Source organism: Pelmatolapia mariae, linkage group LG5, assembly GCF_036321145.2.
Source record: "Pelmatolapia mariae isolate MD_Pm_ZW linkage group LG5, Pm_UMD_F_2, whole genome shotgun sequence".
In the NCBI taxonomy this organism is placed as follows: Eukaryota; Metazoa; Chordata; class Actinopteri; order Cichliformes; family Cichlidae; genus Pelmatolapia; species Pelmatolapia mariae.
The window spans coordinates 13,068,689-13,085,088 of NC_086231.1; the positions used below are offsets into that span (position 1 = coordinate 13,068,689).

Here is a 16,400-nt window from a genome sequence, read left to right on the forward strand (position 1 = left end):
TCACCATAAACCCAGGCAACAGCTATACATTCAAAGAATGCCACCCACAGAAGGCACACACCGCTTGCTGCATAGTAGTCAAACAGCTGGAAAACATACATGCCACCCTGCAAAAAACAACAACAAAAACACAAAAAACAAAACAAAACACAGACTTAGTTTTAAAATAAGTTTTTTTTTTTTTTTTTTAATTCTCCTCTGTCCAGGTGCATTTCAGGTATTTTCAGTTTTCATCTTGTTACCATGCTTTACAACAGAAAGACCTGTATACCTGCATTACTGTGGCTTTAAGTGTATGGGGTTATACTACAATAAGTACAATAGTGGTTTTCCTTTGCAATGAGTTGGTGCAAGAATGACAAGTGTGACAAGAACACTCAACTATGAAAAACTGTTAATCATACATGTAATAATTTGACTATTATAGGATGCTAAGGTAAATACAGAGTAAAATGTCCACATGTACTTTGAGTGTGCACACGTTTATCCATTGTGAGAAGTTAGTCATGGGAATCCTGAACTGAAATCAGGCCATTGCTGCCATAAAAAGATATTGTCATGGGAACAAGAGGGGGCGTGAAAGAGGAGGGGAGAGGAGGGGAGGGAGCACGGGTTGGGGCAGAAAACAGTGATGGGAGGTTGTAAGTACAGAGATAATGTTTAAATGTTGATAGTAGGAGAAAAAGCAAAGTACGAGGACTGACGTAGAACAAAACAAAACAAAAAACCCACTTTGTATAATTACTGACCTGTAGATTCTCATTGAAGTGTTTCTTACTTTGCAGTAATAAAGCAAGAAAATATTGGGCTTTTCCCCACCTTTAGTGTAAGGAAAATTGGTCATTATACATTTCTGTTTTGTTAAACAAAGAAGTGGAACTGGGTTATCAAGGGTCGTGTTCAAGAAAACAAAAATATGTAATTAAAAACCAATTTAAACAAAAAAAAAAAAAATGGAGTTCTCAGGCTGATTGTATTAAGAAACTCAGAATTTCTAGTCAGGTTTGAAAATGAGTGATTGCCATCTCATATCATAACATAATTAAACTTTTTACCTGATTTTTTCATGTCAAACATTTCTCATGAGTATGGCCCATGGTATACTGGATGTGGCATATTGTAACAGTATATACAATACCAGGTACCTGCTGTATCAGGACTGCTGCATTTTTCAAATGAAGGAGAAAGGTGTGCTCCTACAGATATGTTACTCCAATAATGAGGAACTGCCGGGAGCCTTATGTACAAGTAAAGAAAGGTGATAAAGACAGAATCAGCTAAGATGAAGCTTAAGGAGGATGAGGATGAGAGAACATTGAGGGAAACTGTAGATAGGTGCTACAAACAAGGTAAATGCAAAGGGAAGATCAAATTAAATGAGATGAAAAACAACAGACAAAAGAAACAGACGGGAACAAGAGAGAAGAAGGAGGAAGCACGAGATTTAGAAAAGCTATATCAAGTCTACTGTATCTATTAATATCAAACGAGGGAAGGGAAGTTCTCATGACTTGACAGTATAAATAGCCCCCTGTCATCTCTTTTGGGATCGACACTAATAGCTGTCTGAACACTGTTTTTCCTGGAGTATTGAGTTGGGAGATGGAGCCTGAAATGAGGTCAGCAACCACAGTATATATATGCAATTATCAGTGGGTGTAGTGAACATGTGGAGAAATACTGCAGAGTGATTCATTTCTGTTCGAGTACTGTTTTTGTGATTCACAGCACATCACAGTTTGACTGTTTTCTAATTTTCTAATGATTACACTGTTTCTAAGTGCTCTAAAAGTGCTCTGGCCATGATTGCTGGTGCTTTCTTTTGTGTTCACTTTCCATTGTGTTGTTACCTTGGTAACCATGGTGAGTCCAAGCACGTAGCTGATGCAGCAGATAATAGCGATGAAGACCTCTCTGCGGTAACCCTTCCTTAGGAAGGACGGATACAGATCCACCAGTGATGTGATCTGCCCTTCCACCTCCACAAACTGCAGGGGAACAGAGAGATACGGTGGCATTAATCAAGAAAGGATAAATGCACTAATAAGTATCCAAAATATTTCAGTGCAACTTTCGTTGCTGAGGTTTGGCAGCACTATGTGATGTGGCTGTGTAAAATTTCAAACACAGACTAGTCAGTTGCCATTTTAGCTTCACCCATTTTAGTCAGTAGGTGAAGCTGAGTTGTTTTTGTTGGTTTTTTTAAAATTGTGGTACAACGTGTAAAGTGTCTCAGCTCAGAAAGCTCAGAACTCAGGTAAAAAGCAGAAGTAGTTCTACTGTTATCCCCTTATGAGTCTAAAGAAGAATATTCAACCACAAATGGCCTCAGTTGTGGTGTGTGTCACTGTGCTGTCATGCACCCACTTACAGGGCACGGGTAAGAAATACATTTTTGGGTCACTCCATAGCTGAATGCAGCTCTGGCTTACATGCAGTGGCTCCCTGTGGCTTTGATAAAAACAAGGAAAATAATGATAACGATGAATATGGAAAGGAAAAATAAAAAATTTGAATATTAAAAAAAGAAAAAAAAAATCATCAACTAAAATGTGTATCGTAGCCTACCTCAACAGGGGGGCAATAGCAAGGATATATACACATGAATGCATGTGTTTTATTGGTGTTAAAGAAGTTCTGGGTCTGTTGATAATAAAGATTATTGCAGAGTGGTGCAAAGATTCAAAGAAAAATGACCTTGAAAGAGTAATGTTTGTGTAATGTAATGTTGTTTTTTTAACAGTTTCTCCTGAATTTGAAACATAATCTTATATAAATCTTTTTCCAGCTGTCGTTCTCTTATGGCCTCTAATGATTCTCTATTTCGCCTATTAATGAATACTATCTGATGACTTTTTGTGTCTATATTTATGCACAGAAACAGACACTTTAAAGCACAAAATTTCCAGCAAAAGCCCTTTTCAAACACTACTGTATTTGTGCATAGGCTTCTTCACACACTTGGTTCTGTGGTTGGCCAATGAGCAGTTAAATGTTTTGCTTATGGGAACCTTAAAAATAGCTGACGCCTGTAAGTGTCATCAGCATTTCCTTTTATGGCGAACCTCCTGAAGCTCCAACAGTCACCCATGTGTGAAAGTTTGTTTTTCCTCTAACCTGACTGTCGAGGCCAAGCAGCAGCAGCATAATGAAGAAGAGGATTGCCCAGAGTGTAGGAAAAGGCATCATGGTTACAGCTTTAGGGTAGGCAATGAAAGCCAGGCCTGGACCTGCGGAGGAGAGGGGAAGGGGGTAAGAGCAGAAAGAAGGGGAAGGGGGTAAGGCAACATTAGAACCATATGATAAACTCGTCTGATCTGCATCCCTATGGGTGAGAAAAAGAAGCCCCAAACAATGGAGACGCAGAACAGGATATGAACACATCATAAAAAACTGGCTAAATGTTGGGAACAATTGTTTACTTTGGTTTTATGACTTTGTATATAGCTAGTACGTACTAACACCAAAGTATATGTAATACACATACTTACCTCTTATGAGCAACACATTATGGCACACTACAAACTGCATACACTCAACACAGCACAGTTTCATATCATTAACAATGACATATTACACTGAATTCTTACAATAAAAGGCAAACAGAAAAATAAATACAGGTAGAGTATGACATTAAATGCACACTTTAGTATAATGTAGCTGCAGCTCTGTGGAAGTAAGTAAATCATGAGATAACTTGTAAAGCATTCAGTAAATGGATGCATGTACATTATGTAATGGAATAAAACTGGTACATGGATTATGTGGAATAAAATTACCAAAAAGACCATACAACACCACAACACTGCAGCAATTCTATGCAAAATGTAACCTCAACTGCTAAAGACGGATCAACAAATTCACCCAAGCCATTTTGCATTCCTGACTGAAATTAGGATGACCCTTTCTATAAGGAATGCAAAAGGACCAATGCAAAACAGCAGCAGATGCAAAATGAGTGGTCAGATAAAGAGCAAACATGTTCTTTTTTTCTGTAGTTTCTTTTTTTTTTTTTTTTTTAAATGAGGTCTTATTTGACTTGCTACATCGGGAACTATACAACAGAAGTCAAAGAACAGGGAAGCAGCCATAACAGCAAAACAGCATTGCAGCTGATAACAAGATGTGTCAATATGTTCCATTTTTTGTAGCAAATTATGATGAGGCATCCAACCAAACACCGCGTTGACTCCAAAAAACAAAGAAAGAAAGAAAAAAAACAAAAACCTTTTCCATACCTGAAACTAACATATGCTATATTAACTCAATGAAATTGTTCGATCAGTCATTACTACAAATACTTCCAAAGCTGCATTTGAATGCCATGTCATGTGTGCTTACATTCTACTGTGAAAACCACAGTATTCTTTGAGAATTCAGTCAGCACATTCTGTCGTGCACAAAACATTCAAGCATTTGCAGTTAAGGCAGACTTACTTCTGATGATTTGGGGCTTTTCATAACCTGCTTGCCTGAGTTGGCTTGATGAGCATGCAGATGTTCCAATACTTATTATATTCTGCTGTCTACGTAGCCTTCCGTGTTCGTAGACCCACAAACATGGACAGACTTTCTAAGGCATGAAAACCAAGCTGATAACCATGATATGCAGGGTACTCGACTCAATTCCTCTGACCAACACTTCTATTCTAGTTCCCTGTGGAGCATCAGCCCACTCACCAAACAACACTGATCTCTGACAGTTCTGCACACCCCACCAATAAGTTGCCACTCTAAGTGTATATAAACTGGGCTGGCAGCAAGGACAGTTTCTCTTTTTTTACATTAGCAGACTCAAAGCTACATTTTGTTTTTTTTTCTTGGTCGATCATGGGGCAGAGATGAAGATCAGAGCATTTGATGATGATATACCAGAAAAAACAAATATTAGTATAGATTTCAAGTTTGTGACTCATCTGACAAAGCTTCATGTGCCAACACATTTGAGGGTGACTTATACCTTTGCACATCTGCTTTTAACTTAAATCCTGTAATTCTGTCTGAAAACTATACTTCCTACACTGAAAAGATGTCGGCACTTACAATTCCCTCAAAGCCATTTTCCAAAATATCTCAATCTCACGATGCCGTGAAAACAACTACTTTTTCTTTTACCTAAAGTATACTGATAGTCATGCATTCAAAACAAAATTATGTCTTACATGGACAACATGATTGGAGAGGAAAAAAACCCAAACAGATAAAGGTGCTGGCTCTAGCTACCATGATTAAAAACAATAAATAAATAATAGAAAGAATCAAGAACCACATATGCCGATGTCACGCAAAAAAAAAAAAAAGGGAACCACAATAATGGTGGCAGGAATCTCTCGTGTACACAAAAGGAGCAACTCAGAACTACATCACGTTGGCACAAGATCCATGTACAATATGACACAGCTAATTCTAAGTGCACTCCGCTACAGTTTTCAACGCGTGCCTTAAAAAAAAAAGCACAATCGAGTTTCAAATGCATCTCTCAGCCCCAACTTGTTTCGTTCGAATGAGCGCTAACAAATCAAGTCAATATTTCTGCTTTTTGTCAAGGAGTGTTTGATTTCGGAAGCTTTTATATTCTGATGCCGTCATTTAAGATCAATCAGCGAATCCATTCAATTCCAAATTTCAACTCATTTCGAAACTGGACGTGTAGTCGAATTCTCACTCAGGTTTCGTTGCTGTTTTTCTTCATAATTGCTATTGTTTTATTTGTTAACCAGGAAGCAGCGCCCACCATCACTGCCGCCTTTACAGAACCCTCGTACCTGACTCTGCCACATCAGCAATGTCCACCCCTTGCTCTTGTGCCATGAAGCCCAGGACGGAAAATATTGCGAAGCCAGACACAAAACTGGTACCACTGTTGAGGGCTCCCAGCAGCAAACAGTCCCTATGTCACACATATGTCATGAGGAGGATTTGTTAATGAACACACAAGGATCCCTTTAGCCCCCCCTCTCTCCCCTATCGCTAACCCCCTCACTGAAAACTAATGGCTCACCTGTAGCAGTTGTATTTGTACTTGTTGTAGCTCCCCAAGGACGTCATGGCACCCAAACAGATGGCATAGGAGAAGAAGATCTGGGTGCCAGCATCAATCCACACCTACCAAGAAGGAAGTGGGGACAAAAAGGCTGAGGCCTGCTGATGGGGGGGAATTTAAGGGGATTTTGTACAGTGAAGCAAGTGGGATAAAACGGTGTTTCCGGTTGTTTGTGAAAAACCTTTTTTGGCTTTTCTTTTGCCACATTTTACAAATCAGTGTGCAGGCATGCGTTTTGCTGCAATTCAACCAAAAAAGGACAAGAGCGATTATATTATTGCTGTCTTATTTCCTTTTAAACCACATGTTCCATTTTCATGAATTCAACAATTTTGAATTTAAATTTGGTTCTTTTCTGTATGAGCAGCCAGACAGGTATGTGGTCAAACTAGTGAAGGAAAGCTATAACAGTGTTTTCTTGCTCATGCACCTCAGGTTAACACCTACCTCTGGGTCCTTCAGGCGAGTGAGGTCAGGATACAGGTAGAATTTGATGCCTGCAGTAGCACCTGGCAGCGTCACACCACGGATCAAAAGCACAATGAGCATGACAAAAGGGAACGTGGCTGTGATATAGACCACCTATAAGGGGAGACCACAGGTACAGAAAAGCAAGGTCACACATTTTGGAGACAAACTCTAAATGATCCAGTTTGAATTATTTTACAGCCAATATATTAGCTTATCAAATCTTTATCCACAGTAGTTTTATTTTGCCAGCTAGCTGTTACTATGGCTTTATTACAGATAATGGGTTTGATCAATGTGTGAACTTGGGAAAATTTTGGACAACAACAGACCACAGGCGGTCCCTTTAATCAATAGCGGTGTACCAGTATCTCTTATGTGGAAAACGGTGACCACACTTGGCCTTGCAGGAGTGACAATAATACAAGAATTACAACTTGGATCAACTAGAAAGTATCAATCAGGTCAGCGCAATCAATAAAGTGTGTTAGGGCTATAAAAAGAGCGGTCTGGGATTGATTGCCTTTGGTCTTAGAGCAAGCTGTTGCTGCTCTTACTGTAGCAGCAATTCAACGTGGTCTGAAATGTTCCCTATATTGAAATACCCAAGATTACATTTATCCTGCAATACTATAGAAAAATGTTGAGAAAATACCAATTTATAAAACAGACAGTTTTCACTTGTCAAGGATATATTAGGCTGGAAGTGAACTGTCATTTTTTTAATTGATGTTGGAATTGGGAAAACTGGCAAGCATAAAATTTCAGTAGCTGTGACAAGGGCCAAATTAAGATGTCTAGACAACAGGGTCAAAGCATCTCAGCAACAAGAGTTCAAGAAGGGTTTGGGCAAAATGCCAAAAATGCTCATGGCATTGACTTGTTGTCCAAACTTCTTAGACCTTCCTTTGACCAGGCATCTGTGTAGCATACTAGGAAATGAAGTGTAACATATGAAGCCCCCCTCACACTCTACAGATTTGCTGCAAATGTCTCAGTACCTGTGAAGAACAGGAGAACTTGTGTCTCAACAGGCCAGAGACATTGTTGTAGCACAAGCAGGGGCATACACATAACACTAGTGGCTCTTCACTGTAGATATTATATTTAGTAATAAAACAATTGCAATCTACAAATTCTTAGGTAATTTCTTGATGCATGGAAGCACCCAATATCAATTTATCAGACAAAAATCCGTAGTGATTTGTCAAGCAACAAGAAATTGTGTTGCAACTTTGTCCTCTTTTAGTCACCATTGACACACAGCAGTGTATTAAGTAGTAATATTGCAACATTTAAAACATGAATTATGTCACCCATATTTGCCTTTGTTTAGTTTGAAAACCTATGATCTTATTTTTGTATTTACACAAGGAAATGTAAACATAGCAAATTGTTCTTCTGGTCAGACCACAAAGGGGAGAAAAAAAAAATCAGATAAGCATGACCATGTCTTGGATGTTAGCTGAAATTAATGTCCTGTAAAAACCCAGTCCCTGTATTCTAAGAGGAATAAAGAAGTGACGAAGCAATGAACACGAGACACTACAGGATATTTACCTTTCCAGTGGATTTTACGCCCTTCCAGATGCAGAAGAAGCAGATGACCCACACAAGCAGTAGACACAGGGCCAGGTCCCATTTAATCGGGCCGATCTCGTCTATACCACTGGAGATACCGAGTACATTATGCCTGTAACAATAAATAAATGGGTAAATAAATAAATAAATAATCCTCTGTAGGTGTGTGTCTGCAAGATGCAGGTTTTATTGCTGACTTTCTACCTCACCTTGACTGAACTTTTACATGACAAAGAATGAACAATTGTTTGTGGTTATGCAAGTGTGCAGGTGTGTGTGGTTTTATGTAACTTACTCCCAGAACTCGGTGACGGGGGAGGTGAAGTTGGAGGCGTTGGCAGCCACCCAGAGGGTTTTGTTCTTGCGGTAGGTGTCCTCAATGCAATGATCAGTGTTCCAGGGCTGATTGCACTTGGCCCAGGGCAGCTCAGGCTGAAAACACTGGAATATAAAAAAAAAAAAATTATGATAAATGATGACAACTGCATTATTACTATTATTAATAATAATTACTATATTCATGTTCTGGTAGCAGGCTAGTCACTTCTTTGTGCAGCTATTGTTGAATGTGTCCCCTGAAAAACGCAAGTTTAGACAAAACCTACATGGCAGTTAGCTGGTAGTTAAATTAACAAGAATCAAAGATTGCACTACCCTGACGTAAATCCTCACCTATCTCCATTGTAAATAATACATGCCTGAAACGAGTGGAAAATGAAATAGAATATTCAACAGCTGTCTTTTTCCCCCTCAAACCTACCTGGAACAGGTAGTAGAGGCCCCAGGCCAGGATGACAATGTAGTAGATATTCAGCAGGGACACAATCACAATGGAAGCATAACCAATGCCTGGAGAGAATAGAGAGGTTCAGGGGATTAAACAAGAAGCGGGTCATCAAACTATTAAATCACTATTAATAATTATTAGTTATATTACTTTTCTCTGAAATAATATACAACAATTTCAATATCGGCATTTTCTGGCGCGTCAACTTATATAAGACATGATATTTTAGTGACTGTTTCCAAAGCCCCACAATTTTCAACACAGTTTTCTTGTATAAGAGGAAGAGGTTTAATGCTAACGTTTGATTGGCCACAAAAGACGACGAGACCAGTGGCAGAGATGTTCAAAAGAAGGAGAGAAAAAAACAAACAAACATTTGAATCCTAAGCAAAACTCTATGGGAAATTTGTGTAAAGCACAAGATGGCAGTGGTTGTATATATGATACACGCTTTTAAAAATAGTTTTAAAATGTAAAAAAAAAAAAAAAAAAAAAGGATAGAACTAAAAATTGCGAACTTGGATTTCACTAGATAAAACGATTTCTACAAGCTAGTCATTGCATCCTGACAAGTTTGAGTCTCAGTGATACTTCCTGTTTTTAATGGTTTTGTGCACTTTGTGTTCCTTATAAATGATATCACAAAGTACAGGACAACATTTACCCAATACAAGGTCTAAAGCAATCATTTATTTCTTTTTTAACCTTCAGTTTTAATTATAGTGCATTTAACATGTTTAAGATCAGCTAAGATTCATTGCATCAGTACTGGCCTTGAATGACTTGAATAAGCTGGTGGTAAACACATGAGTTGTGTGTGCACTCCTGCACTCCTGTGTGCACTCCTGTGCGCTCTTATGCACTACACAAGGATATAAAGGGAAGAAAAACCCCAACCCTTGCTTCAGATGAGAACAGATGTTGAAACTGGGATTTGGACCAAGATTTGGACATGGATTAGGTTTTAGTTTAGAGGTCACCGACGGTCCTCGTAAGTATATCAGAAAAAGCTTTGTATTGCTTTTGTACACACAGCCGACTGAGGCCACTCATACAAATTAATGTCCTTCAACGTCACTGGCCTTCTGTGTGTGTGTGTGTGCGCGCGTGCGTGTGTCGGTGTTGTGAACTGCCTGACTAAAAATTCTAATTTGCCATCTGTGTCTGTGCGTGTTAGTGTGCTAATGAATGCATGGAATATTTTAACATTGTATTATGTTTTTTTAATCACTGAGCTAATTGGCAGCATCATAACCTCTATATGTCTAAAAAACACAGACATGAATATGCTCACAAACACACACACAACCACTCTGTCTTGGATCACATGGTACGCTGCAAATCAAACAAAGCGCTGTGCCCTCCTCCATGACGTCACGTCTTGCGCTCATCTGCTGACCTTAGAAGACCTTATTTTATGAATAACATATATATTTCACAACGTTGGCGCCCATATGTGTTTTACCAAGCTTTGTTTCAAATCAAATAAGGCCAAGTTGTAATTTTGTTTACCCTCACTGACATTGTGTTCATGTTCTGTTTAGCCACAACAACTCAATGACAGTTTTATTCTTCAAGCCCTCATAAGTTTCAGTTTACACAGTAGCAGTGGCTTATTTGTGTAAGACTGCGAGATGCGGTCTATAGTTCTTGCTGTTTTTCTATTCCTTACTAATACTATCGGCTACTATCTAATACTGTCTAATACCATCTAATACTATCTGCTCAGTTTTTATTGGCCTCTCTTTGGCCTTAAAGCCAAAAAAATGGCATCAACAGTTCAAATTTCTGAATCCAAGCTAATCACATCACATTTCACTTTAAACCCACAACATAATATATTGCAACAACAAATACCAGTAAGTCCATATTATGTTTGATAATTTTTTGCTTGGATTTTCTCCCCTTGTTTATAATGTTCTTTTTATTTTTTCTAGGTCTTGTAGTATAGACCTTTCGCTTCTGTTTCACTCATATCTTCTATTTTGTCTTTTGCTTTTACCATGCTTTGTTCCCCCCCCCCCTCCCTATCTTCCTCTAATCCCCTCACTCTCTCTGCTCTTCTCCATTCAAACCTCTCTCCTCTGTTAAATCCCTCTCCACCTTTTCCTGTTTTTTGTCAATCCATCTGTCTGGTCCTCAGATCTGTGCTCTGCTTTTTTCCCTCTCTCTCTCTCTCTCATCATCTCTCTGATGTGTTGCTGCGCTGTTGCCATAACAACGTGTGATTCAGGACACTCTGTACACTGTCTTGAGAGATTGTGTGTGTGTGTCTGTGTGTGTCTTTGATATCCATGTACAAGACTGCAAGAGGATAATGTGTCTGAAAAGAAGAAAGATTGTGTATTTATGTGAAAGCGAGAATAGCAGGACAAGTAAATAATTAAGATCATAAGAAAGAAATGAATGTGTTTATAGCTCTGAACTAAATCCACAAATGCATTTCAGAAATAATGACTGTTAATGTGCAATTGCTGAAGATGGAGCAGTATAAATATTACAAAAAGATTTAAAAAAATGACTATTCAGAATTGAATAGACAGGGAGGAATACATTAACCTTATTTGGCTGGTAGTGAACAGGAGGAGAGGGGGAGGTGAGAAGAACAGTGAATGAAATGAAGAAGGGGAAGTGGAGATGCCCAGGACAGAAGGACAGGAGGGAAAAATAATATATAAGACATTTAATAACAGGAGGAGAAAGAAGACGTTAGAATTAAAAAAAGAAGAAAAACAAAGAAAAAGAGTTGAGCTCAGTAAAGTGGAAAAAAATAACTACAGAGGAACTGTCAGAGTACACTGAAGAAATGCATCTTGGCAGGTGTGAGCCAGAGAAGGTTAAAGCACAATAGAGTCCTCAGTATGTTGGTGTACCAGTGCAGGCTTGGCTGCCTGGTAACGGCTGCAGGGTAAAGTCTAAGCAGCCTGATTGGATGAAAACCTGGTGTGACTCAGCCTTATGTTACACAGCCATTTCTCAGTGGAAAAAACAGAGGTCTGGAAAAATTCAAAGTCTCGGATTGTATATGGAAAGCCTGTACTCTGTACTCAGTCAAATTGGTGGGCTATCAAAAGAAGGGGAAGTGAGTGAAGCTGAAGTCACAGGTACAGGTACAAGTGCAGGTGCATGGAAAGAAAGTTTTTTTAAGTCAATAACTGGAATTTTATGATCATTATAATAAATAAGATTTCAATGAAATAGTTATGGTGATGTGTCTGAAATTACTGATTCAACAGCAGTAAGTAATGGGTTTCCATGAGGAAAGTCCTCATGAGACAAGTTACACCCGAGACAGAGTTAATTAGGGTGAATACTCCATCTAACCACCACCATAATCTCCAGTTTCTTTATTTTAGAACTGATATCGTGGGTACCTATAATGTGATTCCTAAGAAAAAGCTCATTATTTGAGCAGGGAGGATCTAATTAGGGACTACATACCAGTAAAGATGGGACAGAGCTTCTCCCAGCAGGTAATGCCACCCTCGGAGGTGAATTGACCCAGGGCGACCTCCAGGAAGAAGACTGGCAGACCTCCACCAAACAGGAAAATGAAGTAGGGGATGAGAAATGCACCTAGATGGGGAACACAAGGGAAACCATTAACCTAAAAATATGACCCCGATGAGTTGACATAAATTGTTGCAGCATTTGAAAGCCTTACCTCCACCATTTTTATAGCAGAGGTATGGGAAACGCCAGACGTTCCCTAAACCAACAAAACCACCAGCAACAGACAGAACAAAGTCCAGCTTGCTGGCCCACTTCTCTCGCTGGGGGTGCTTGCCCTCTGCTTCATCTTCAGGCCGGGTGCCAGGACTCTTACCGGGAGATGGTTTCAGAGTGTCCTTATGGAAGTCTTTCAGACACTGAAGTTTCTCCTTTTGAGCCATTCTATTGAAACAGAAGACAAAGAAGAGATCAAGTCAGAGCTGCATTCATGAAAAACAATAAAAAATATATTATTAATGTATAATAATTAAAAAAATATATATTATTTTTGGTGCCTTCTTTCATGAATGCACTGCATTTTTACTGAACAATTGAGACTGATTTTTTCAGTTGTGGCAAGGGACTGAACTGGAGACAAAGAACTGTGAGACTAAACGCATTAGCTGAGGCAGAGAAACTGCTTAACAGTTGCTTAAGATTCAGGAAGTTGTAAAATTATCATCTGCTTCAGAAACCATCCCACTGAATGGCTATTATCAGTTGTAATCACTCCCACAGGCATTACCAGCAGGTTATGCACCCACTCATAAACCATCACGTTAGGCATCCTCCATTTTTGTCAGTTCTAAGAAGAAAATGACCAAGAATATTTAGGAGACCCCCTGTGGTCATGTAAATAAGTGCATAAAAAATTATCTGTTGGATACATGGAACTGATAACTGACAAAAAAAAAAAAAAAAAAAAAAACCCCAAAAAGAACCGTATATCTTTTTTTTGAATGCTCACTGAGAGGTCTTGTTGCCTAATCCTTATTACTAAATAGCACATGAGGAAAAAAAGCTGGTAAAAATAAACAGTTCAATTTGAATGCATTTTGTTCAAATGAAAGCTAAAACTGATCAGAGTCAAGATAAAAAGATTTGAATATATGGTAACACGTTTAAGATGAAACAGTAAAACTACAGTCTTCCTTCTTCGGCACTTCCTCATTGAAACTATTTAATATGGCTCTGTGATTGGCTGAACATTATAAGGGTTACGACGACACAACTGTAGCTGTAAATTTCCATTCGGCAATGACAATGAGGGACACAAAGACAGTCGGGGAAGAGACTGACATACTTAGTAGTCAGCAGATGTCTGTCAGTGTGGAAAATGCCACATCCCTTTCTTTCCATGTGCTAGGTTGCTGCACCCTCTAGTTCTTTGTTTTTATCTTTCATTCTTAGTGTGTCTTTCAGGATGATATTTACAGAAGGTAAAACTGAGGGAAAGACTACTTTTCCATGGCTATCTGCAGATACAGGCTTTGTTTCCAGTTTATATTTACCTGGACATTTAAATTAAAGTTGTTGGGTTTTTTTCCCCCTTGCCTCTACCAGACCCAGGAATGTTAGTCAGAATGCATCATTCTTATGTTTGAATCAGATACAGCATGGAAGTATTTCACTTTAGTTGCACCTACAGCTTTTTGTTTGAATTTGTTTTTAAATTGGACACAAACTGTGGTCAAGTGATTGGACATGAACTGTTGTCATGTTCAGTGTAACAATTCTTTAGAGGCTTTTATTGCAGAATAAGTTGTTGATGCCAGCGTCACTGATATTATTTCATCTCACCTGTCTATGAAGCTAAATCAGGGTCAAATGTTTTATTCATTTGAAAAAGTGATTTGAAATTCTAAGTTTTGATAATAAAAAAAATCTAATAAAAGAATACATTTTATTTTGAATAAATTCTTTGTTTCCATATAATATATCGTTGTTTGGAGAGAAAAAAAAAAATCAGCTTCAAATTAATTTGGGGGGTTTGTTACTAGTTAAAAATGAGCATTTTGGTTAAGGATGGCCACCGCTCCTTCATGGGATGTTGCCGGCAGCAGCCAGCAGGTAAGAAACACTGTTTTTGATTATCCTGTGACCAACTACATTGATGAGTGAATGCTTGTAACATATTGATATACACTAAGGTGGGTAAAAATTTACCCCAGCAAGAGAGTTATCTGTTATCTGAGTGGCTTATAGATCGCTAAGCCGCAAAAGCTATGAAGTCTGAAGAGAAACCTAAGATTATTTGTGTGTGACTAGAGCTAAAGGGAGGCACACTCACACTGAAACAAAAGGAGAAACTACTGTGTTTTTTTAATAGCAGCATTAAGCAGTAGCCTACAAATCTTATAATGAACACAAACTGACTAATGGAAATAAGTTAGTAAATCAATGATTAAATCAGGCACATAAAGGATCATTCCTAGCCTCTTGCTAATTTAAGACTAGTGTATTGGTGTTTGGCATCAGCAGATATCTTCAACCAAGGTAGAATTGGGAAAAAAGCTGTTCATGCCTAAATACTAGCTTTTTCTGCCAATATTTGGTTGACTAAATACAAACAGCCCTGTACAATACCATCTCTCATTTCAAACAAGTTAATGATTTCACAGTTAGTGACACATATATTTATCTTCATGAATAACTTCCTATAGTAAGTTAATGAGTAATGCTAGGAGGAGAGAACTGGCTTTTTGTGCATATATTGTGTGAGTGACTTTCTGCTAGGAGAGACAAAGGACCCCTAACAGCACTAGATATGTGACATTATACCTGCATATATTTGGATTAAGATATTAAATTGAAAAAGGAAACCAGCTAGTAGACAAAAGAGGAATTCACGTGATACTGCAATGTGCTCTGTTGTGTTGCAACGTCACATGAATTAATGCAATAACCTGAATAAACTGACTCAGGGAGTGAAGCCATTTGCCTAAAATAGCTAGGGTGAAGGTAAATCAAATACATAAAAAGAAAAGCACAACAAGATTAAAATGTTTAGCTGGTAGTAGTGCTGGGCGATATGACGATATATATCGTGTGGACGATAGAAAAGTGTCTATCGTGCCATTTGTCTTCTATCGTTTCTATCGTTTCTAACCCGAATTTTACAAATTATTAGATAAAATATATCATTAACCCTTTACAACCGGTCGGAGCAGGCACACTCCGTTTTCCCTAACTATTTTTAAATCCCTGTAGAACTGGAACCACGTAAGGTAGCGCAATAATGGTTTTTTTGCATATGAAGCCGTAGGAGTTGTACTTACATCTTATTCCATTAGCTTGCCCTAGGTCACAGTTTCCTTCCACATATAGCTTTGCAAAAATTGCATAAAAAGCACTTCCAGCAACAAAAACATAATATTCCAGACTTGCAGCAACAAAAACATAATATTCCAGAAACAGGCTTTGCCGATCCGATCAGCTGTTCATAGCTTCCTAGGTTGGAATATAAGTCAGCACGAACTATCGCATGTCCGCCATTACCTGTCCGAAACCGGAAGTGACGTCATTTTCGCGGAAAATGTAGTTTTTTAAGCTTCAAAGCCTATGTTGGTGTTTTTAAAAGTCATGTTTGACTTTATGCTTTTCTGTATCATTTCTGGGATGCTTAGAAGTCAAATTACACTGTTGTAAATAGTTTATTTTGATGCACATGCTGTGTTTTTGCAAATTTGCATTTATTTATTTTCATTTTTCCTGTAGTATATAAAAATTAGTGTATCTCAAACATAAAACTATGAACACACTCAAAATAAATTTCTTGTGGTTGGAAACTATTTTGTGCAACTTCTTTGTATTTACAGTTTTGAGGGATACGCCTCTTAAATTTCTCTAACTAGAAATATATGTAAAAAAAAAAAAAGATTTTCAATTTTTTTGTAGTTTATTGCACTTTTTTGCAATTTATGTAGTTAATATGGACTTAATGCATACATATTATTAAAATTTGGGCTATAACGGTTGTATTGATGTATAGCAACTTGAAATGCTCCCACAAATGGCACTACAGCATGT

General features: G+C 38.1%; 1 protein-coding gene across 1 annotated transcript in view; it reads right to left on the reverse strand.

Moving 5' to 3' along the window:
- The window catches only part of LOC134627532 (sodium- and chloride-dependent taurine transporter-like), a 30,834-nt gene that overhangs the window by 6,426 nt on the left and 8,008 nt on the right, over positions 1-16,400 (reverse strand). The window contains exons 2-12 of the mRNA XM_063473720.1: positions 12,544-12,773; positions 12,321-12,455; positions 8,853-8,941; positions 8,388-8,533; positions 8,072-8,204; positions 6,491-6,625; positions 6,002-6,105; positions 5,766-5,890; positions 3,118-3,230; positions 1,851-1,988; positions 5-107 (exon numbers count right to left, since the gene is read on the reverse strand). Coding sequence (XP_063329790.1) covers positions 5-107; positions 1,851-1,988; positions 3,118-3,230; positions 5,766-5,890; positions 6,002-6,105; positions 6,491-6,625; positions 8,072-8,204; positions 8,388-8,533; positions 8,853-8,941; positions 12,321-12,455; positions 12,544-12,772 — 1,450 coding nt within the window. The 5' untranslated portion in view covers position 12,773. The remainder of the gene's footprint in view (positions 1-4; positions 108-1,850; positions 1,989-3,117; positions 3,231-5,765; positions 5,891-6,001; positions 6,106-6,490; positions 6,626-8,071; positions 8,205-8,387; positions 8,534-8,852; positions 8,942-12,320; positions 12,456-12,543; positions 12,774-16,400) is intronic.